The 21,145-nt window shown below is 40.4% G+C and overlaps 5 protein-coding genes across 8 annotated transcripts; 3 read left to right on the top strand and 2 right to left on the bottom strand.

The window, feature by feature from the left end:
* Positions 1 to 3,469: 3,469 nt before the first annotated feature.
* Positions 3,470 to 5,849, top strand: LOC108818261 (uncharacterized). 2 transcript variants are annotated; one of them, XM_018591169.2, is made up of 3 exons: positions 3,470 to 4,539; positions 4,669 to 4,800; positions 5,444 to 5,849. In XM_018591169.2, exon 1 carries the CDS (start codon positions 3,731 to 3,733, stop codon positions 4,460 to 4,462), a length of 732 nt encoding a protein of 243 aa, XP_018446671.2. In that variant the 5' UTR covers positions 3,470 to 3,730; the 3' UTR covers positions 4,463 to 4,539; positions 4,669 to 4,800; positions 5,444 to 5,849. The 2 variants fall into 2 exon arrangements, with proteins under 2 accessions (XP_018446671.2, XP_018446670.2); XM_018591168.2 differs by having other exon boundaries at positions 4,669 to 4,805.
* LOC108818260 (E3 ubiquitin-protein ligase ATL4) lies at positions 5,713 to 7,076 on the bottom strand. Its single transcript, XM_018591167.2, has one exon. The coding sequence runs from the start codon at positions 6,947 to 6,949 to the stop codon at positions 5,960 to 5,962; it is 990 nt and encodes a 329-aa protein (XP_018446669.1). The 5' UTR covers positions 6,950 to 7,076; the 3' UTR covers positions 5,713 to 5,959.
* A 7,996-nt stretch (positions 7,077 to 15,072) lies between these two features.
* Positions 15,073 to 16,641, top strand: LOC108839401 (uncharacterized). Its single transcript, XM_056991385.1, has one exon. The coding sequence runs from the start codon at positions 15,073 to 15,075 to the stop codon at positions 16,639 to 16,641; it is 1,569 nt and encodes a 522-aa protein (XP_056847365.1).
* An 872-nt stretch (positions 16,642 to 17,513) lies between these two features.
* On the bottom strand, positions 17,514 to 19,777 carry LOC108818300 (protein BASIC PENTACYSTEINE6). Of its 3 annotated transcripts, none has more exons than XM_056991043.1 (3): positions 19,605 to 19,777; positions 18,786 to 18,938; positions 17,514 to 18,632 (listed from the first exon to the last, which is right to left on the bottom strand). In XM_056991043.1, exons 2-3 carry the CDS (start codon positions 18,837 to 18,839, stop codon positions 17,670 to 17,672), a joined length of 1,017 nt encoding a protein of 338 aa, XP_056847023.1. In that variant the 5' UTR covers positions 18,840 to 18,938; positions 19,605 to 19,777; the 3' UTR covers positions 17,514 to 17,669. The 3 variants fall into 3 exon arrangements, with proteins under 3 accessions (XP_056847023.1, XP_018446735.1, XP_056847022.1); XM_018591233.2 differs by having other exon boundaries at positions 17,514 to 18,644; positions 19,605 to 19,775; XM_056991042.1 differs by having other exon boundaries at positions 17,514 to 18,644; positions 18,786 to 19,775.
* Positions 19,778 to 20,188: 411 nt separating this feature from the next.
* On the top strand, positions 20,189 to 21,039 carry LOC108815855 (60S ribosomal protein L37a-2). The gene is made up of 3 exons (XM_018588372.2): positions 20,189 to 20,266; positions 20,390 to 20,429; positions 20,667 to 21,039. Exons 1-3 carry the CDS (start codon positions 20,264 to 20,266, stop codon positions 20,900 to 20,902), a joined length of 279 nt encoding a protein of 92 aa, XP_018443874.1. The 5' UTR covers positions 20,189 to 20,263; the 3' UTR covers positions 20,903 to 21,039.
* The last annotated feature ends 106 nt before the right edge of the window (positions 21,040 to 21,145 follow it).

The following is a 21,145-nucleotide window of genomic DNA, read 5'->3' as shown; positions in this document are numbered from 1 at the left end:
CGGATACGTCCATATGAAAATCTGGGAAAGGGCATGTCGTGGACTGCACCTCCCATCCGGAAGTTAGGTATGTGTATTTAATAAACTCGGGTTAAATTTTTTTTTTACAATATATCGAACCTTTGATCTCCTATGATTTGATTTTTCTTCTACGGTTTGGTTGTTGTCTTTAAAATCTCTTTATGTTTTTTTTTGTATCAAGTAAGACTGGTTTGAGGAATATATTGCTTCATTTTATTAAAGTCACTTCATATTTAAATCATTCAAAATAAATCCAAATCTATAAAAAACATGTTAAATAAATATTTTTTCTAAACCAAAATTATTCCCAAGCTTTATTAGACAAATAATTTTCTAAACTAAAATTATTTCCGCGCTTTAAAAAGTGCGGATCAAAATCTAGTCAGACATGAAAAAGTGGCTGTGATCACAAAAATTCACGGCAAAACCGCCCCTTACGACACGCCCATTCACATATTTTAAATTGTCGAAATTAATAATTATTAATGTTTTTGTGGAAACAAAACGAGGAGAAGGATGGGATGTGAAAGATGAATGAACAAACTTTTTGATTGGATGTAATTTTTCTCCATTGTTGAGACGGTGACATCTACTCACACATCTCCTCTCCCTACACTAATGAAGTAATGATTCACTCCACTTTCTTTTCATTATTGGTCAGCTGAATGTGTCAAGGTAAAAGTGATGTTAGTGCTGGTGAAGAATGTCAGGCCACATGTTTGTTTGCCTATTTTATTTATTTCTTTAACGATTATGATATTATAACATGATAATATAATAAAACTCTCAATGATTTTCTCTTAAATCATATCAGAGTAAATTTCCTCTTCTATTAAATTTCTTTTATTTTCCAAAAAAAACATGAGAATGCAAGAATGTAAACACAAATCTAAACGTCAAAAGAACGATCGTAGTTTTATTCATTAGTATTGGAGAAAACATAATATAATTGAGAAACAAGAATAATTGTAACAAAAAGAGCTATTGAATTACTTTAGTAATCGGAATCATAATTAAGTCGAATGACCAACTAGTTTTAAAATCTAAAATCACGTGTTACACACTAACGAGAAGTATAAAGGATAGAAATCCCTCTTATGGAATATAGTGATATCGTTGAACGACTAGTACCGAGCTTCATAATTTTTTTTTATTTACCTCTGTATCAGATTTACATACGTGAATTTTGATTAAGTGTCTAGTTAATTTTCGTAGACTAGTATTATTGATTTTTTGTTGTTTAGCATTAGGTTTGTACTTGGTAAGGATTTGCCGACAACGACTAGTGCTCGAGCCGTTTGGGAAAAGATCAGAGTGAGTGAGAGAGATTCCACTTTGTTTTTTCCTATAGCTTTTTTTCTCCTTGTTTTCTGATTTCTGATTTCCTTGTTTCTATTTTTGTTTTCTGATTTCTATTTCCTTGTTTCTATTTTTATATTAGTATTTTGATGAGAGATCATTGTAAAAAGTGACCGCTGCTGATGCTCTTGGTTCTATTGGTGTCGAGATATTGATCGTTTACTATCATTCTTTTCTTATGTAAGTATAGTTCCATATGAATCACTAAAAATGAATCACTAGTCAATGCATGTAGGGATTGTTGATTATGAAAAACTCTTTTCAAATAGTAAACATGTTATCGCGATTGCCACTTACAGATGCTATATATCAAAACTGGCATATTTTTTTACACATGGTGATACATACATATATGTTATCGCGATTGCCACTTACAGATGATATATATCAAAACTGACATATCTTTCGGTTTCTTGAAGTGTTGTTTTTAAAGCTAACAGAAAGGTGATTAAGTAATAAAACTAATATATATCCCATCCTCAACAAGTATGTATACCACTAAGTGTTGCATGCAAGCCTGGAAAGCATGGAGTTCCATTTTTGACAAATCTATTCATTCTTAAATATTTCCAGAAATCATTAAATTAAAGATATAAGAATAACTCAAAGCATATTACGTGTGCAAGATTCATTTATATATCAGATTGGAGGCACGTTGGAATGAGAAAGCCAAGCATATATGATTGATAAGTTGGTGTCTTTGGTCTATAATTGACTTGAGATGCTGCCGAACGCAAAACCCTAAATAGATATACAGACAAAGCAAATCATATCATCAATATCCTCACTCGAACTAGAATAAACAAAACACACACAAATCTGTAAGGAATGTCTATGTCATCTTTTAACAAAATGTGTCACATGTAGTGATTTCCACGTGAGTTTCTTGGTTGTTTCGGTCCTTCTTTCTTTTTATGCTTAGCTGCGTCATCGACTTGGCTTTTTCTAACTTTGGAAAAATACAAGAAAATATTTAAAAAGGACCATATCAGTCCAAATCGTAAAAGTCCGTAATTTGTAGGAATCAATAAGAACCACTCGTGGTGTTTCTGTTCAGAGACCACATTCATTGCATATGTTTTGCTAATTATATGAATTTATAAGATTATAGTGGACTTGATATACTTGTAATCTTAAATGCATATAATTAGTAATAAATAACATGATCAAAGATATTATTACACTAGTGGGATTGGGCCTGGCTGGTGTAAGGATACATAATCAGATGAAAGCAAAGTGTTCTGGGCCAGGCTATGAATATGAATATTATGTGGCTGTATCATAATGCAAACATCTAAAATGTAGAGATACATACTTGCATATACATATAAGCACACATTTATAAACCCATCGTACACGAAAAGGCAAGTGGACTTGGAAGTCTATGTTTTGTTCAGCGAGAACTAGTCTGTGATGGTGACAAATATAGAGCGAAACCAAGCACTGATAGTAACTAATACACAAAATCTGTAAGGGCCTATACCGAAAACTGATGAATACAAGTTTCAAGATGCAAATACGTCTTTGACTTCCTCAAACACATCTGCGCTAGGTTTTGCAGCATTGATCTTAATGAGGAAAACGATCAGGAACAACGTGTGATGGTAATGATCATGTACGAAAACAACATAAGAACCCTACATGCTCTAAATGCGTTGGAATGTTGAAGTTCCACGTGAACCCCCACAATACAGATTCTGTCGGAAAAACCAGCATTAACTGGATTTAAAAGGCCCAATAAATAAGGAAGACTTTTGGAAAACCCAAAGTGAATTTAGGCCCAGGATGATGGTTAGGGAGGACACGTGGCAAGCGGTTGAAGAAACAGACGAACATTCGTGTGGGATGTTGGAAACGACGATGGATGGCTCGTTTTCACCTAATGAACTTGTCGGCTTCTACCAGCCACCGGTCACATGCTTCCTTTTAAGATTTCTATATACACGTTGGATTCAAGAGATTATCTCATTCAACTGTTGATTTTTTCCAAGTCAGTGGGCTGAGGTAATCACTACATATCCCACTCATATCCAATGGTATTGGTCCAAATAAGAAATAAAGCAATGTCAAATATAGTTAAAGATGATGATGATGTGTCAAAATGTTGCGTTTACCTTTCCGTTGATCTACGGCAAAAAAAAAACCCATAGAGATACCTTCTCTCTCATCTCTCTTTATCCCGACAAAACAGAGGATGGATGCTTTCTTCTCTCCCTATCTATCTTAAAACAGAGAGATCTTAGAAGAAGACAAAATCTTTACCACCAGATCCTCTTCTCTCTTCCTCTTACATGTTACCACATCACCACAACTTTCTGGGAATAAAAAAGACTTGGTTTCTTCTCCTCCGATGAGGTGTAAAAGACACACCGTCGATCTCACGAGTACCGTCGGCGTCTGCGCTTCCTGTCTCCATGAACGTCTCCTTTCCCTCGCCGCCTCAATCGCCGTGGAAGATAGCAACAACAACAACAACCATCGTCTATCGCGCAAATCTAGTAATCATCCTCCTCCTCGAGGAGCAGATCTCGGAGTCTCAGGCAAGGCTTTGGAATCGAAAGGAGGTAAGGTTTCGAGAATCTCCAATCCGTTCAGAGCCAGATCTGATTCCAATCCTAAACCGGAGCCTTCTTCTTCTTCGTCGTCGACGTCACGGTCATGGATCTCTTCCTTTCTCTCCACCGGTCGCTCCAAGAAGCAACCGACCACCATGGAGGACTTGATCTCCGGCTGTCGAGGAATGTCGCCTGCTAGAGACGCGGGAGGAGAGGATGGCAATGAGGTACCATCCGGATCAATCGAGGAAGAGACGCCGGGGAGAACGAGAAGAACCACTCCGGCGGCGATGAAAACTCCGGGGAGGAGGAAGATTATGACGGGGATGGGTTTCTGCTTGAGCCCGTTGGTGAGGGCCAGACCTAACTGTCCTTTTAAACGGAAAAGCAGGTTTCCATCGGAGTTTGTCGGAAATACCGGCGAGGTGACTGCGGGGGAGAAGCCACATATCTCCGAAGCGGCGTCGTTTTGCGCGAATAGATCGAAGAAGCTGGCGGATTTAGGTAGAGGGAATCACCGCCGTTGAGTTTTTTGGTCTGTTTGATCATTGGCTACAAAGGTTCGTGTGTTTTCCGGCGATAAATGGTTTCCCGGTGACTTAAGGTTTGTGAGATTCTCTCTTGTGCATTTCTATTTTAATGGTTGATTCCTTATGAGACTTTGGAATCCCCTTTGTTGTGTGTTTTGTCTCTTGCAATAACTAATGGTTTCGAATTACGTTGTTTTTTTTAGCTTCTCTTTGGAGTAACCAGCAGAGAAGACGCTCTCTTGGTTCGAATCTGAGTCTACTGTTGGTGTTGAGTTGGCTACCAAGACACTCAAAAGTCGTCAAAGCAGATTTGGGATACTGCTGGTCAAGAGAGGGTGAGGTACGATTACGTTTGTGTTTTTCTTACTACTTAGTTGATTTGAATCCTTAGGAGTTAGGTTAAGGTTTCGAAATCATCTCTTTGGTTTCTCAGCCGGGTGTGCAGTGGACTTTCCTTATGGAAGTGTATCAGGATTTTTATCAGATGTTTCAAGTGGATTTTGATTTTTTTGAGATCATAGCGCTTCACTGTTCGTAGGTGTTGTCTAATTATCCTAATCTTTTGTTTGATGCTAAGCCCTTCAATGTAACTTGGTTTCTTGCATTTTTAACTAAGTTGTTAACTTGTGATGGTAGTTCATATATGTGTTTTCTGGTCCATCACAGAACTAAAGTGATGGCTATAAATCTAAAAGATAAGTCTGTCGTTGATGGTTACTAAAAATAATTGTTAGCAACTGAGACTCATTGATCAGTCTGTCTTGGATGGTTGCTAGTATGGGGAGCTTCTAGTTTTATGATCTTTGATGTTGGCTCAGGGATTTTACAATTCCTTTACAGATGTTTTGTTTAAACTTTACTCTCTCCCCTGATGCTAGTATTAATGATAACAGCTTCTGAGTTACACTAAATTTGTATATTCTCTTTGTCTATGTTTCATGTGCTTTCTCTAAAACTCATATGCGTTGTTTGTTTCAGGCGCTTTCATGTTTCAAGGAAGAGTGAAGTTATGTTCTGTGGATGCGAACAAGTTGGACACTCCCTTGAGAGATGCATATTATCTTGCTCCCTGAAGATGTTCTAAGCAACATCTTGCCCTTACTTCGGAACAAAGCTGGCTGTTTCAATATCTCCTCTCTTAAAAATGTGGATGTATCTGTTTGCATTCGTGCACGACGTCGATTTTGGATTTGTCTGTCTTGCCGCAACCAGAAGAGGCTAAAGAAGAGAGTAATGCGAACCGGGAGAGCTCCAGGAATGTTGTTTGGATTCTATACATCATTGACATTTTATACACATTCGAATTTGTTTGGGTCTTATAATGGGCCTTGTAAAGACCATTAATATATACCATTTGTGATGAGAAAATCCATCTCTTATATCACCAGAAAATGGCAAAACCAAACCAAAAAAAAATATCCGTAAAGCCTTCAGACACTGTTTATATGTACAGACCCAAGTGAATGAATAAAACGTGCGACTCACTCATCATAGTCACACACCTGAAAGCCACCGGAATAGCTCGCTAATCTCCTCACCGGCTTGATTGGCTTCTATATCCGCCACCTCCATTTCCTCGTTGCTCCGCCTACTACTCCCGGTAAAAAATCTCCCGGAGCTTCTAAACGACATCGCACGAGACGAGAGTCTGTCCACGTAATCCTTGAGCCAGCTTCTTGAACCTTGGTTACCTATCTCCCCCGCCAAACTCGCTTCAAACGCCACGTTAGAATCAGATGTCGTAACCGCAACCGCAGTCGCAGTCGCGTCTTCCTGTTTCCGCTGCGACGAAGCGTTTCTGTGATTAAAGTTTGACTCGGAGATCTCTGACTCCACGTCGTCGACAACGTAATCGAACGAGCCGAGTGAGTAAGACCGGTGCTGCTGCTGATCGCCGGATTCCGGTGTCGGATTGTTGCGGCGGCGGCTGATAGATCCGATTTCGAGACGGAAGCTGCTATCTCCTCCTCCTCCGAGAGAGGCGGAGTTGTTGATGGCCTTCATGAGATCAGACTCTGACGCGAAGAGAGGAGAACGGCAGAGAGGACACGTCTGGTTCGACACGAGCCAAACGTCGATGCAGTCGGCGTGGAACGCGTGGCAGCAGAGAGGAAGAAGACGGAGCTGATCCTCCGGCTCGAACTTGGACAAGCAAACTGCGCAGTCGCTGGAGGATGAGGCGCTAGATCGGCGAGTCACGGAGGAGAATTTGAAAATCGGGAGCGAGTCGAGCACGGAGGAGCGTTCCGTCTCGGGAGAGACTCGGCGGTTGGAGAATCGGAGCGACTCGGTGGAGGTGGAGGAAGAGGGAGAGAGAGGAGAGTGGTGGCTGCAGCGGTTGAGGCAGCGGAGGAGGAAGCAGATGGAGACGGAGATGAGGAGAGTCATGAGGAGGATGAGAATGATGACTAGGACGCTAGGTTTGAGACTGTCGAGAGAAGAAGAGTGTGAATCGCCATGGCTAGGGTCGATGAGCGTCTCCATTGATGAGAGAGAGAGAGGGAGGGAAGAAGATGAGAGTGTTTGTTTGTATTAATGGCGGTGGTGGTGGAAGGAAGAAAAAAGGAGGGGGAGGGCACGTGAGAGAGTCATGGTCTATGAAAGATTTATAAAGAAGGAGACGCTGGGAAAGAGACAGAGAAATAAATGTTACCGAACCAACTCTAACCGTCGATATTTAATACCATAAAGTTAAATCAAATCAATGACCTACTAGCTTTCAATGTTTTTGTATTTTTTCCACTACTATTCCAAGGTTATATTCAGATTGTTAAGGTGATAAAATTGAGGAAAGAGACAGGTATTTGTGTAAAACATTGAGGTAGCTAGGCCTACTTATTTACTGATAAATTTACAAATGACTTGTTTTTGTTTTGTTTATATGTTAGACGTGAGATATTCAAAATTTTATTTAGATATAAACGTGTTTTATGTAATTGCTAGCAGGAACAATATTAGACCTTCTCTAGTATATTTTTCTATTTTTTCTTTAAAATAAAATAGTTCTAGAAAATATGTAAATTTACTTTAATGTATGTCTGTGAAATAATATATCGTTTATTATAACATAAAATTTACATACAAAAATAAACAGAGATAGGTTAGAATAAAATTTCCTCTTATCATATCACTGGATTTAAAACCAAAAATAGTAATTTAACCTGTTATAGTAGTGAATTGGCTACTACATGTTAGATATGTTGTGACTAAATTGACTGTTTGGGGATATATGTTTTTCTTAGTGGATACAATTATCTTGTCTTTTCTTTTTATTTGGAGGTTTTGGTATCGTTTCTTGACTCTTTCCTTTATGCTTACCTTGTTGAGCCTAAAAACAGATCGATAGCCTTTTTGACATTTTTACCCGATTCTTATGATTTTTTTTTATTATTGTTTTAACTTTATGTGCGCTTTTTATATAAAAAAACATACTATAATATCACATATGGCATATGCTACGATTATAATTATCTTTCACACTGTCCTTTTCCGATATCTATTTGTAGTTTCTGCGGCCAAGTGTTACAAAATCCGAGGTTCTTATTTATGAAATAGAACCCGGAAAAGGTTCGTCTCGTTGCGTGAACGAAATCAAGCTCCAAGAAAAGTAAACCGGTTTAAATGGCATAAAGTAATACAATTTGTTAAGAATGACAATCTTAATCTAATCATATTAAAAGATTTTTGAACGATGAGGTGGTTTATTAGTTAAAATTCTTGATTATTTAACGAACATTTTTGAGTTAATTTGTAAAATTATTAAGTCCGCAACTGCGTGTAAAACACCTGGTATCTCACTAACTAATAATCTCTGACAAAAGGACAATAAAGCAATTTCACATTTATAGGTTAAGATTCAAACTAATACAACGTACAACTGGCACAGATATGTTTATTCAGAATTAATCCAATAATTTGTTAAGAAAAAAAAAAGCTAAAAGGAAGATAACACTGTTTTGAAACATATCTTGTTTGTGTTTGCAAATTAGATGAATAGAATGTTTATGAACATTCTATATTACACACAGAACCTTAATTAATTCATTTTATGGTCAATTGATATCAAAGAAAACTCGGAACGGGCCAAAACGAAACTATATATTATATGAATTCCAGAAAGTTAGTTGGCTTAGAATTAATACGACTCCGCAGGGGACATGTGAACACAGCTCTTATTAGGATATGCACAATCAGAATGACACTTGTAGTATTAAGTCCATCACGTAATGCATAGGCGTAGCAAGACACGTGACTACTCATTATTGGATATTATTGTTTTATGGTTTGTATTTTTTATCTGTATTTTTTTTTTGTTTGCGTAAAAAAAGGTTGCAGTTGCACGTTGGTAGCATGCCTCCTTGCACCATTAAGGTATAACAAAATCAATATTTGGTGTTTCCACGGTTTGTGTTTTATATTAAGAACACATATAATATAGGGTATTATATAATACGAACATAGCAAGCTATAGCTATCCAGAAACTATGCCACTAAATACGTAAACTGCATGTAGATACAACCTGTCTGGAACATCTGATCTGCGATTAAAATAAGTGACATCCATAATAAACAACCATCTCTCGATGTTCGACTAATCATTCAATACAATAACAACACTAATATTCATCACCAGACGATTTCACATTAATACGTTTGAATTCATCAGTTTTATCTTCTTAATGGAATACTATACGAAAAATGAATACTTGAATATGACTATACAAAGAAGATTTGTGATATCATTATATAAAAAGAGGCTGAAATATACACATTTTTATGTTATTTAATATTTCTAAGTCTAGCCTGTGAATACAAGTGATATAATCATAGTCAAGCTCATCTTCTCTTTAACTTGTCTGAATCCATGGACCATTTCTCTAGAGGACATGTTTTTAGTGCTGTAGAGTTTAGTAGCTGCTTAATAAATCAATGAAACGAGGATATGCGGAGAAAGATGGTGGTGTGCTCTTGTGACTGGACCCCTTGAAAGGACAACAAAGTCATTAAAACAGACAACCTACTTTTTTTTTGTAACTAACAGACAACCTACTTTATTCATATAAACCATGAATATTTCCACGTCGCCTATCTATTTCCTTTCCAAAATCAACTTGTTTACTTGATTTTTGTCTACTTTACTTGTATTGCACTCTAAGCATGTTCTTCTTTTTCTAATCTACAACTTGAAAAAAAAAACTGATTCTCCCCCATTAACTTAGTCTATTTCTTAGCTCCTTAGCTCAAAGTCAAAGGGCCCCAAAAAAGCAGCCTAAAGCCTATAGACAGATCGAACAAATCGTGAAGTGAGATGATTAAAGGGAAGGCTCAAAAGAATCTAATCAGATTTCACTGTAAGATCTTGAGAATAGTCTGAATTTATACAACTAACAATCATTGTAACAAAGTAGGATTAATCAACATATCATAAAGTATTCTTAAGATAGTTAAGCGAGGTTTAATCTTGCAAGCATTGAGGATTAAACAAATGATATATATTACAACGCAAGTTATACTTATGCTCAGAAACAACATATGTGGTCGATGGATAACAACATGCAACATATTCTCAAACTCTTGAGTGACATAACTTAAATAAGTTAAGTATTGTCGTTGAAAAATGCCTTATGAAACAATACCCGAAAATCATTTGACTAATAAAACAGTGTTACAAAAAAAAGGTACAGCAATAAGAACTGGAGTCAAGATAACAAGATCATCGAATTATATGGGAATAGGGGATTTCAAATCTAGGGAAGAAAGTAGGAAGGCTGGTCGAGATTTCTCTTCCAGGCACGAATCCCAAGGAGTTGACAATGAGGAGAGAGACTACTGCTCCAGTTGAAAGCGACAACTCCCCTAGTTACCGTTTCTAGCAAGGTTCCCTCTTTATCCTGCAGTCCCACGCAACATCAACCCTAAAAATTAGCCAAAAGAAGCATCCTCCACCTCCATTTTCAAACCTTCAAACTCAGATCTAGCAACAACAAATTCTCAGCAACGGATCCCTGAAGCTGTTCTCGCCGGTTTGAGTACACGACCCAATCCTTAATCCTACTGTTAAACTACTTGCAAACAAAGAACCCTCTAGGTACTTGGAGTCGACTTGTACTCCTCCAGTACAGGATTTTTCTAAACTGTTTGCTTGGTAGATCACGCCTCCTCTCAACCGCTGAAGTTCACCACCTCTCTAGTGGAGAACTATGGAACGACGTCTCACGTACACTGAGAAAGGCAAAGGTTCTGCACACGAAAGCATGGAACCAAATATCAAGAGAATCAGGGCCCCAGCTCTCGATACAACTTGGCTAGTAAGAGAAAACGAACTCACTCTCATCGGCAGGCTGACTAACCCCACTGAGCAGAAGATCTGGAACCTCATTCCATCGCTACCTAGAAAATGGAACATCAGAGGAAAAGTTGTTGGCTCAGACCTTGGAAACAATTGCTTCCAGTTCAGGTTTGAGAGCGAAGAAGACCTCCAAAGTGTACTTGACAACAGACCTTACCACTTTGGCTACTGGATGGTCATCCTCCAGCGCTGGGAACCGGTCATCTCTGACGCTTTCCCCTCCCTCATACCGTTCTGGGTCCGCATAAAAGGTCTTCCCCTTCACTACTGGCAAGATGCCATGGTCTTCAAAATAGGAAAGGAGTTGGGGACCTATGAAGAGCACAGGATCTCGAAAACGTCAGCAAAGGTCAAAGTCATGGTTGATGGACTAAAACCACTAATCAAGGAGACTATCATTGATTTTGATTCGGGTGAAGAATGTAGACTTACATTGGAATACGAGAAGCTTGAGAACCACTGCTCCAACTGTCACCTCCTATCTCATCTGAGCACACACTGCCCCTCGATTCTGTTGGAAAAGAACGGGACCCAACACTTAGAACAAGAGCAAGCCTTCCTTCCAAGAGCTGAACAGAGAACAGCTAGCGTTAATCAACAACAGCAAGTCTTCCAACAAAGGATCGACAGACATGGCAGAAGCTTTGGAGACAGAGTCAGTACTAAACAAACTAGAGTTCCTCCTCCACCACAAGAAGGCTCAATCAGAGATACCATCAAGCCTAGGCCAAATCCACTCCAAGGGGACCAACTACACTCTCACACATCACCACCCTACACTAAAGAGAGAGAACTTACCAGCAGAAACCAGTACCGTAGCAGAGATCTCTTTTCTTTCCGAAGTGTAGGACAATGGAGACCAAAAACAACCCCCTCCACCACTGTGGGACCTCCAATGGTGAGGGAGGATCGTGAGAAAGAAGGAGAGAAAATCACGACCTACGATGAAACTAGAGCAAATCATCAAATCCCAACAATGGAAACAGTCATGAAGGAACTACAAGAGGTTACTAGACAGTACCTCAGCTGCCCAGACCCAGTAGAAGCAGCAGCAAGAAGACAGCGTGTTATAGCAGGGGACGCAAATGGGCAAATGGAAGAAGCGGCACTGGCTATCATTAAGGCAGCAGAAAACAATCAAGCGGCCTCCCATAGGTTGAGACTTTCTGACAGTAATCCGGTGACTCCACCTCCGCTAATGGACACTTATAATCAACTCTTCCCCACCCCACACCAAGTGGTCTTTCACGGCTCCCCAGTGAGAGAAGAAGAAGCCCCAGATTTCAACGCTCACCACAGTGAACCAGAGCCTACGGTAGCGTAGAATAACCTACCAGAAAGTGGAGTGAACCCTGCAAAGATAAAATCAATTATCATTAGCCCGACAATGGTAAGAGACGAAATCAATATGGAGGTGCCTGCTGCTGAAACGACACAAGCAAGAGAAGAGACACCCAAAGGAGTGCAAAACAAAGAGAAGGATCGAATGTCAAAACCCTCTAGAGTGCGATCACCAAGAAACTCACCTAACATATTGAGAGGGTCGAGCTCAAAAAAGAGAAATCTTTCCCAGCTTCAGAACTCCCCAAATGTCAGGAAGAAAACCTCTTCTGGTCCCTCTTCCAAAGGACAAGGAAGAGTAGCTCACGCAGCGATGCCTGCAGGAACTTCAACTAACCCGGCAAACCCGCCAATTAAGCTAATCCCGGCATCAAAAAGGAGGATATCGGATTTTTGGTCTCCTCCAAACCAGGCTCCTTAGTGGTACTGAGTTGGAACTGTTGTGGGTTGGGGAACCCCATAACAGTCCAGCGACTCAAGGAGCTTCGCCAAAAGAAGTCTCATGATATCATCTTCCTGATGGAGTCAAAAAACACAGAGGAAAAAGTTAGAGAAAAACTCTCATGGTTAGATGAAGAAAACAACTTCTTTGTTCCCCCCACAGCCCTGGAGGTGGCGGATTAGTCCTAAGCTGGAAAAAAGATGTTGATGTATCAGTACTCTCAGCCTCACCAAACTACATAGATACACGCATCACCTCAAAAGGAAAATCCTTCCTAGCAACTTTCGCTATAGAGAACCAGACCAATCAAAACGCCAAGCAATATGGAACTCAATCTCAGCTCTACACTCAAACCCTAAGGGACCGTGGTTCCTAACAGGAGATTTTAACGAGCTAATTGACAACAGTGAGAAGAAGGGAGGACTAGTACGAGCAGAAGGTACCTTTGGAGCTTTTCACTCTTTCCTTTCTGAAAACGACCTCTTCGATCTTAAACACTCTGGCAACTCCTTCTCGTGGAGGGGAAGAAGAGGTAATCATCTGGTGCGATGTCGCCTAGATAGATCAATAAGTAACCCGGAGTGGACAGAGCTCTTCCCTTCGTGCCGATGTCAGTACCTCAAGTTCGAGGGCTCTGACCATCGCCTTATCCTCTCCTACTTGGACACTACAAAAAAGAAAGGACACAACCTGTTCCGTTACGACAGACGCCTCAAAGATAACAAAGAAATAAAAGCACTTGTGGGTGATATTTGGACGAACTGTGTGTACCTTGGAGTCGAAGCAAGGCTTGCCTTAGTCTGCCGTGCAATCTGCAAATGGTGTAAACTGTTCCATGAGAATAGCAGGAAAGTGATTGAGGATCTCAGAGAGGAACTAGATAATCAGATGAGTGATGACGCCCCAGATGATGACAGGATTCAAGAGATAAACAAAAACCTCCTAAAGGCCTATCAGTCTGAAGAAGCTTATTGGAAACAAAGGAGTCGCCAACTGTGGCTGACACTAGGAGACTCGAACTCTGGCTATTTTCATGCGGTTACTAAAGCTAGAAAGGCAAGAAACAGACTAACTGTTCTAGAGAACGAAAGCGGAGTACCTTATTTCGAGGAGGAGCAAATATCACGGCTAGTCTGCTCCTACTACGAAAAGCTCTTCACTGCAAATCAAAGAGAGTCAAACGATGAAACTATAATCAGAGCACTCAAACCATGTGTTTCACAGGAGTGGAACGACTCACTGATAAGGGAACCGACACCCATGGAGATAAAAGAAGCGCTTTTTGCCATCCACGCGGATAAAGCACCAGGGCCCGACGGCTTCTCAGCAAGTTTCTTTCACTCTAACTGGGATACTGTGGGCCAGTCACTCGTTGAAGAAATCCAAGCTTTCTTCTCATCAGGAATCATGTCGCCTACATTAAATGAAACACATATAAGGTTGATTCCTAAGACGCATAGTGCAAAGAGAGTGGAAGAATACAGACCTATTGCCCTCTGTAACGTCTATTACAAGGTTATATCGAAACTCCTCTCTTTGCGCCTGAAACCGGTTCTTCACTCGATCATCTCTGAGAACCGATCCGCCTTCATCCCTGGAACAGCAATCACAGACAATGTGTTAATTACACATGAAGTGCTCCAGTTCCTAAAGACGTCTCAAGCAACAAAGCAGTGTACTATGGCGGTTAAAATGGATATGTCTAAGGCGTATGATCGACTGGAGTGGTATTTCCTAGCTCAAGTTATGTCAAGATTAGGATTTCACAGCAAATGGGTTAATTGGGTTATGCAATGCGTCACTTCGGTTACCTATTCTTTCCTAATCAATGACTCAATCTATGGAAATGTGAAACCGCACCGAGGCATTAGGCAAGGGGACCCGATATCACCTTACCTCTTCATCCTCTGCGGAGAAGTTCTCTCTGGTCTCTGCAGATTGGCTGAACTGGATGGAACTCTAAGAGGAATCCGAGTAGCTAGAGGCAGTCCTCGGGTTAACCACCTCTTGTTTGCCGATGATACCATGATGTTCTGCAACTCCTCCGCTGAATGCTGCTCTTCCTTGGCCTCTATCCTGCAGAAGTATGAGAAAGTGTCAGGCCAGAAAGTCAAGATAGTCAAATCCTCTATCACGTTTTCTGTTAAGACTTCACAGGAAATAAAAGACACAGCCAAGAATATCATAGGAATACAAAAGGAGGGAGGTGTGGGCAAGTACTTAGGACTGCCAGAACACTTTGGGAAGCGGAAAAAAGATCTCTTTACCTCGATAGTGGACAGGATCAGACAGCGTGCCTCAAACTAGTCTACCCGCTTCCTCTCGAGAGCAGGCAAGCTTACAATGCTTAAAGCGGTGCTCACAGCTATCCCGACCTACTCGATGTCCTGCTTCCAACTCCCGGTGAGCCTCTGCAAAAGAATTCAATCATCACTCACTCGCTTCTGGTGGGATAGTTCGATAAACAAACGCAAAATGAGTTGGGTAGCGTGGGACACACTAACCAAGCCTAAAGTTCAAGGAGGATTAGGACTAAGGGATATACAGTTATTCAACCAGGCGCTATTAGCGAAAGTGGCATGGAGAATCCTATCTAACCCAAGTTGTTTACTTGCACGCGTACTTACCGGCAAATACTGTCACAAGAAGAGTTTCTTGAATGCCCAACTCCCAGCAGTCTGCTCACACGGATGGAGGAGCATACTCCATGGCAGAGATTTACTCCAAGACAACCTGGGCAAAGCAATTGGTAATGGTCAGGATACCAAGCTATGGAGAGATTCGTGGATATCTCCTACGAGTAATGTTAAACCTCTAGGACCGATTCATGAGTCAGCTCTTGATCTTAGGGTCTCTGACCTACTCACTGATGATCTACAATGGAACAGGCTCAGAATTGAACAACTCTTACCGGAATTTAGTTCACAGATCCAGTGCTTTCATCCAAGCAAGGAAGGAGCGAATGATATCTATATTTGGCAGCCGTTAAGCTCGGGAATCTACTCCACCAAATCCGGTTATAACTCGGCTTCAACACCTTCTGCACATGCCAATCTCCTTCCCTCAATGTCAAATAGCCAAAGCGACATGGAGTTCAATTGGTTGAAGGATGTATGGTCAGTAAAAGCAGCTCTGAAACTAAAATTATTTCTTTGGTCAATGATACAAGGAGCATTACCTGTTGGAGCTGAGCTCCAGCGAAGAGGAATGAACGCAGCTGCTCTCTGTCCACGGTGTAAGGAAGTAGAAACAGCAATTCATGCTTTCTTCCTTTGCCTTTTTGCAAAAGAAGTCTGGCGCAATATCCCTCTCCGATCATCAGTTCACATAGCTGATGACTCAAATGTTAAAGAAGCTCTCGTGCTCTTCAGACCAGCCGTCTGTCTACCACCTACGGGAATCAGGTCATCCATCCTCCCGTGGATATGTTGGGCTCTCTGGCTTGCTAGAAACAAGCTCATCTTCGAGTCAAAGACAGACAAACCTGAAGAAATAGCAACAAAAGGGATATCAGCGGCTCTGGAATGGACTCACGCTCAAGATCAAAATCAACCAGTGAAAGGGAATCAGTTACCTCCAACGCATATCCCCAACCAGAGATTGAGTTCTGTAACCAGGCCTTCGTGCTGTGTCGATGCAGCTTGGGACGCCTCCTCGAAGCGAGCAAGCCTTGCATGGTGTCTCTCCGATGACCAATCATCCCCCTTACAGACTGAAACTGCTATCGTTGAATCGATTAGCTCCCCCCTCATGGCTGAAGCACTCGCCATCAAAAGAGGAATCGAAGAGGCACAGACCTCGGGAGCTTCATCAATCACGATCTACTCAGACTGCCAAACGCTCACAAGAGCAATCATCTCCAGAAGTCAGATTTCGGAGATCTATGGTGTTCTTCAGGACATCAATCGACTCTCCTCTCACTTCATCTCTATCCAATTTCAGTTTCTGCCTCGTTCCCAAAACGGTGAAGCTGATCACCTAGCTAAACAGGCCTTAAAAGCCCATTGTCTTCTTTCTTCTATTTCTTCAATTGCTGCAAACTAGGCCACGGGCCCAAACAATTGTTTTTTCTTGTTTCATTTTAATATATCATCCGTTGTTCAAAAAAAAGATAACAAGATCATCGTTTTTTTCTCATTACATGCGTTTACCACATGATAATGTGCACTGAAATGCTTGGATGCCTTTTTCTTAAATCTGTAAATAAGTACACTGCCGTAAAGAGTAACTAGACTTGCTACATTGCATATGTATCTAATACTACTCCACAAAGAGGAGAGAGTTACTACTTACTCAAGCTAGAAATAGTCACGCTGTGCTATAGAAGAATGTAAGCAAGACAAATAACAGACATAAGATATGCACCAAATAATCACAACGCTGGTATTTTGACAGGTTTGAATCTGTTTTGATAACCCTGGAGGATGCTGTAAACGATGCTCCAAAAGCAGCAGAGTTTCTAGGGGGAATATTTGGTAAAAGTGTGATGGAGAAAGTGGTGACATTGACAGAGATTGGTCGGTCAATCCGTGAAGGAGGAGAAGAACCAGGAATTCTGTTAGAGTTTGGATTAGATAGGTGATGTTTTTGGTAGTGTCTTGGAGATGATAAAGACAGAAGCAGGAGAAGAAGCCTCGGTTGAGATTCGCCGGAGCTCAGGTCTAAGGATTGAAGATTTCAAACCTACTGCACCTAACCGGTCTAAAATATTAGAGAAGTTTACTTGGGAAAAATTTATAAACAGAAACCATCTTCTTTTCTTTCAAGTGCTTCGGCAAACTAATAGATTCCAATTTTTGCATTTCTTTAATATATGATCTAGTTAGCCTTTTTCGTCTATTAGAGCACATAGACGACAGGAACATAGCGCTCTTTGTGCTCTAATAGAGTTGTGAGTGAAGCGACTCAACATAATATAGCAAACAACAAAATATAAGACATTTGGGCATCTCAATGTGTTACTAAGGTTTATTTCTATTACATAGTTACAACATAGCATACAAATTTTTTCCCTGGTGAGTTTATTTGAATCAGGTAGCGTGACATAAGAACAACTCACACCTAAACATTATTTATTTGATCGTGATGTAGCGGTTTGTACCGTGCTTTGCCCAATGGTCCTTGAGATCAACCGGGTTCGAGAGATCATGGTGCCCTTCTGCAGCAAGCCGGCTTAGAAGCTTGTTGAACGCGCTTCCGCTCATCTTCCTTCCACCAACTCGAGCATGTCTTTTGTTTGGCAGTGCTGGTAATGGATACATTGATATCGTGGTTGTGCAACACGATGATTGCCAACCTCCGTTTCCCCATTTGTAGCATTGCCTGAGATCTCCTGTGCATGAACACACAGGTGGTGGCATTGTCGTCTCGTCGTAAACAACCTGGTTAAGCCCCACCATTTCTTGGCTTTTCCAATCGGATTTGGATCCTGTTAAGACAAGCTTGCTTGTCTCTTCTTCCCCGTAGTCAAGGGACGTCTTCACAAACATTATCTTGGTCAACTCGTCCTCGTTCTCTTTCTTAACCTTCCTCGGATTCTTTGGCCCTCTCTTGTTAGCAGTGGTCTTCGTTGTCGCCTTTGGATCTTTCACTCTCTTGCCGCGTTTCGGTTTGGCAGATTCCAAGGCGGTTCCTGGAGGTGGTGATACATCGTGTGGCTCCATTTCTCTGGTCTCATCGTATGCATGATCACTCACCTGAAGCATGTGATGCTGCTGCTGATGATGAATTTGTGGATGATGAATGTGCTTCACACCACGTGGCATTTGACATCCCGGTGGACATGCCGCCGCCATATTGGAAACTGCAGGAGTAGTAGTAGACATGGAGTTCTCACGGTACTGTAGAGCTGAAAGAGCGCTGTCTCTCTCCATTATGGCGTTGTTGCGCTCGGCGATGGCAGTGTCTCGCTGGAGGAACGCCATGTCCCTTTCAGCTACCGCTGATTTTCTCTCTGATATAGCTAGGTTTCTCTCCTGGATCGCTGCATCACGCTCTGCTATTATTGACATGACTTGTTTCATCGATGGTTGATGCTGCATCATCCACTGTTGTTTCATTAACAAGCATACACATTCCAATTAAAAAAAGATTATCCCTGAAGCTGAGGTATTAAGCAGCTTGATAATTGGTAAGATGTACATATTTCCACTAGATGATGTGATTGGAAAACACATTGGTCAAGTTACCTGGCCCTGAGGTGCTTTATGCCGACCATTGTCACGATGTCCACCATCATCCATTTGAGATATTTTAAACTTATATATATAGAATCAACAAAAAAATTGAACAAGGCTAATGGAAAATCAAAATAAAAGATTGATCCATCTTCTTTTTCAATCCTGCACATAGCCAATCATTTAGTTATATAGTAAGAAGAACCAATTAATGCTGCCACATAAAAGCATTGCTAATATTAGAGACATACACTAACAATGAAGCAACAGAGAGTTTTGTAATTGAATTCTTAATTATACTTCACTCAGAAATCAAATCAGTATGTGGTCAAATAGCCAGATAGCAAACATGGAACATGAAAGTAAAAGACAGAGAAATGATGTCATATTGAGTAGGATCAGGTCCATGAACATTATCTATCAGTTCATTCCAAACAAAACACACACACAAATGAACTCCTAAACTCCCAGAATCAGTTACATAGCTCATCCTAACAGAAAACAACATCATCAACTTCAATCATTTTAACTAGAAGAGTTCTGTCTCTTGCAGAAATCACAGAAAAGTTAACCTTATAATTCTTAAAAGACAAAATCTCAAGGACTTTATGCAGTAGTGAAGGACATTATATCCTTAATTAAACCCCCTGACAAAACAAATATGTAATAAAGATGTGAAGTTGGAATCGGAGCCATTATAGTAGATAACTAGAGAACATAGAGTTCGTTCGACAGAAAAACTTGAGAAACTACCATTAAACAATAACGCCAAAAACGAATCCATTGGATCATTATTTATACAAATCCAAACAGAGAAAGGAAGAGACTTACCCCAACTAGAGATTGAAAGTAGGCATGGCGAAAGTGGAGAAGATACAAAGAACACAGAGATTCGGATTTGGGAAGAGAGTTGGTTGGGTGAGTTTAGGTTTCAGTGCTCAAAGATACACGTTTCGCTCGGTAAAGAGAGAGAGAGAGACAGAGATAGTGCTTTCCTTCCTTTGATTCTTCCGTCTTCTTCTCTTTTTCTTTTACTTTTTACCTTTACAATGACAGTAATGTACTTTTTACTTGCTTGTTAATGGGCTCAAAAGAGGATAAGAAGTTACTGTTGGATAATAAGATCATACGATAACTCAAGATCTCTCGTATAACTGTCAAGTGTAAACCACTTTCACCTGAAACTGAAACTGAAACGAACCTCTTGTTTAATAGTAGTAAACTGAGATAAAACTTACCACAAATAGATAAAAGCAGTAATAATTATAACGCTTTTATGAGTTGGGTAAATGTGAAAACCCATAAAAGAAAGCCCAAAATAAGGCTTTTATGTAAATGTGAAAGCCCATACTTTATGCGAGGCCCAAATAAAGCAATGCCCTAATAGAATTTCGTATATATAGCGGACAGTTAACCCCTGCAAGTTCCTCTGCTTCTCTTCTCAGCGTATTCACATCTTCGGCGGCAATTGTTCATCTTCGGTTTTGGAAATGGTGAAGATCTCTCCTCCTTACGCGTTGCTGTTCTTCTTATATCATAGTGTTTTAGTATTATAATGAATATTCTAACTTGCGATTTGCTCACGCCTTTTATCTCGTCTCTCCAATGTTACACAGGCGAAGAGAACGAAGAAGGTCGGAATCGTCGGCAAGTACGGTAAGCCTTCTCTCTGCCTTTGAGTTTCTTCTTATATTAGCTCGCCATGATATTGCTTACGATGATTAGGTTGTAGAAAGTTAAGATATGATTAGCTTCATTAGTTTTCGTCCGTCATTTTAATCAGTGAACCATTCACATTTCATTCTATGATAGAAATATACATGGTAGATTAGTAGTTTCTCTTGTTCGCTTATTAATATGTTTAATTGATTGTATGTATGTATGAATACACAGGTACTCGATATGGAGCGAGTATCAGGAAGCAGATCAAGAAGATGGAGGTGAGCCAACACAGCAAGTACTTCTGTGAGTTCTGCGGCAAGTACGGAGTCAAGCGAAAGGCTGTTGGTATCTGGGGATGCAAGGACTGCGGCAAGGTCAAGGCCGGTGGTGCCTACACCATGAACACCGCCAGTGCTGTCACCGTTAGAAGCACTATCAGAAGGTTGAGAGAGCAGATCGAGGGTTAAACAATCTACTTTTAATAATTTTGGCTTCTTTGTTTTTTGGAATTGTGTTTTGGAGTAGTACTATGCTTGTGTCTTTGATTCAAGACGTCGTTACATTTGGCCGTGAATCAAATGGTTATTCGAGTTTGGTTACTTTATTTTTTATTCTCTCAACTCTTGAATTTTTGCCTGCTAGTTTTTTTATATCTTCTTGTAGTTTACAATTTTGGACTGGTCCTTTTAGCGAATTTACTCCTTGAACAA

Source organism: Raphanus sativus, chromosome 7 (genome assembly GCF_000801105.2).
Source record: "Raphanus sativus cultivar WK10039 chromosome 7, ASM80110v3, whole genome shotgun sequence".
Lineage (NCBI taxonomy): Eukaryota > Viridiplantae > Streptophyta > Magnoliopsida > Brassicales > Brassicaceae > Raphanus > Raphanus sativus.
This window is presented reverse-complemented; position numbering and strand designations above follow the sequence as displayed.

What these genes read in the sequence shown, in the direction of transcription:
- LOC108818261 (XM_018591169.2), top strand. Translation starts at nt 3,731, where the DNA reads ATGAGGTGTAAAAGACACACCGTCGATCTCACGAGTACCGTCGGCGTC.
- LOC108818260 (XM_018591167.2), bottom strand. Translation starts at nt 6,949, where the DNA reads ATGGAGACGCTCATCGACCCTAGCCATGGCGATTCACACTCTTCTTCT.
- LOC108839401 (XM_056991385.1), top strand. Translation starts at nt 15,073, where the DNA reads ATGAGTTGGGTAGCGTGGGACACACTAACCAAGCCTAAAGTTCAAGGA.
- LOC108818300 (XM_056991042.1), bottom strand. Translation starts at nt 18,839, where the DNA reads ATGGATGATGGTGGACATCGTGACAATGGTCGGCATAAAGCACCTCAG. An exon ending in ATAAAGCACCTCAGGGCCAG is followed by an intron (nt 18,645 to 18,785) that starts GTAACTTGACCA and finishes ATGAAACAACAG; the next exon opens with TGGATGATGCAGCATCAACC.
- LOC108815855 (XM_018588372.2), top strand. An exon ending in CGGAATCGTCGGCAAGTACG is followed by an intron (nt 20,430 to 20,666) that starts GTAAGCCTTCTC and finishes ATGAATACACAG; the next exon opens with GTACTCGATATGGAGCGAGT.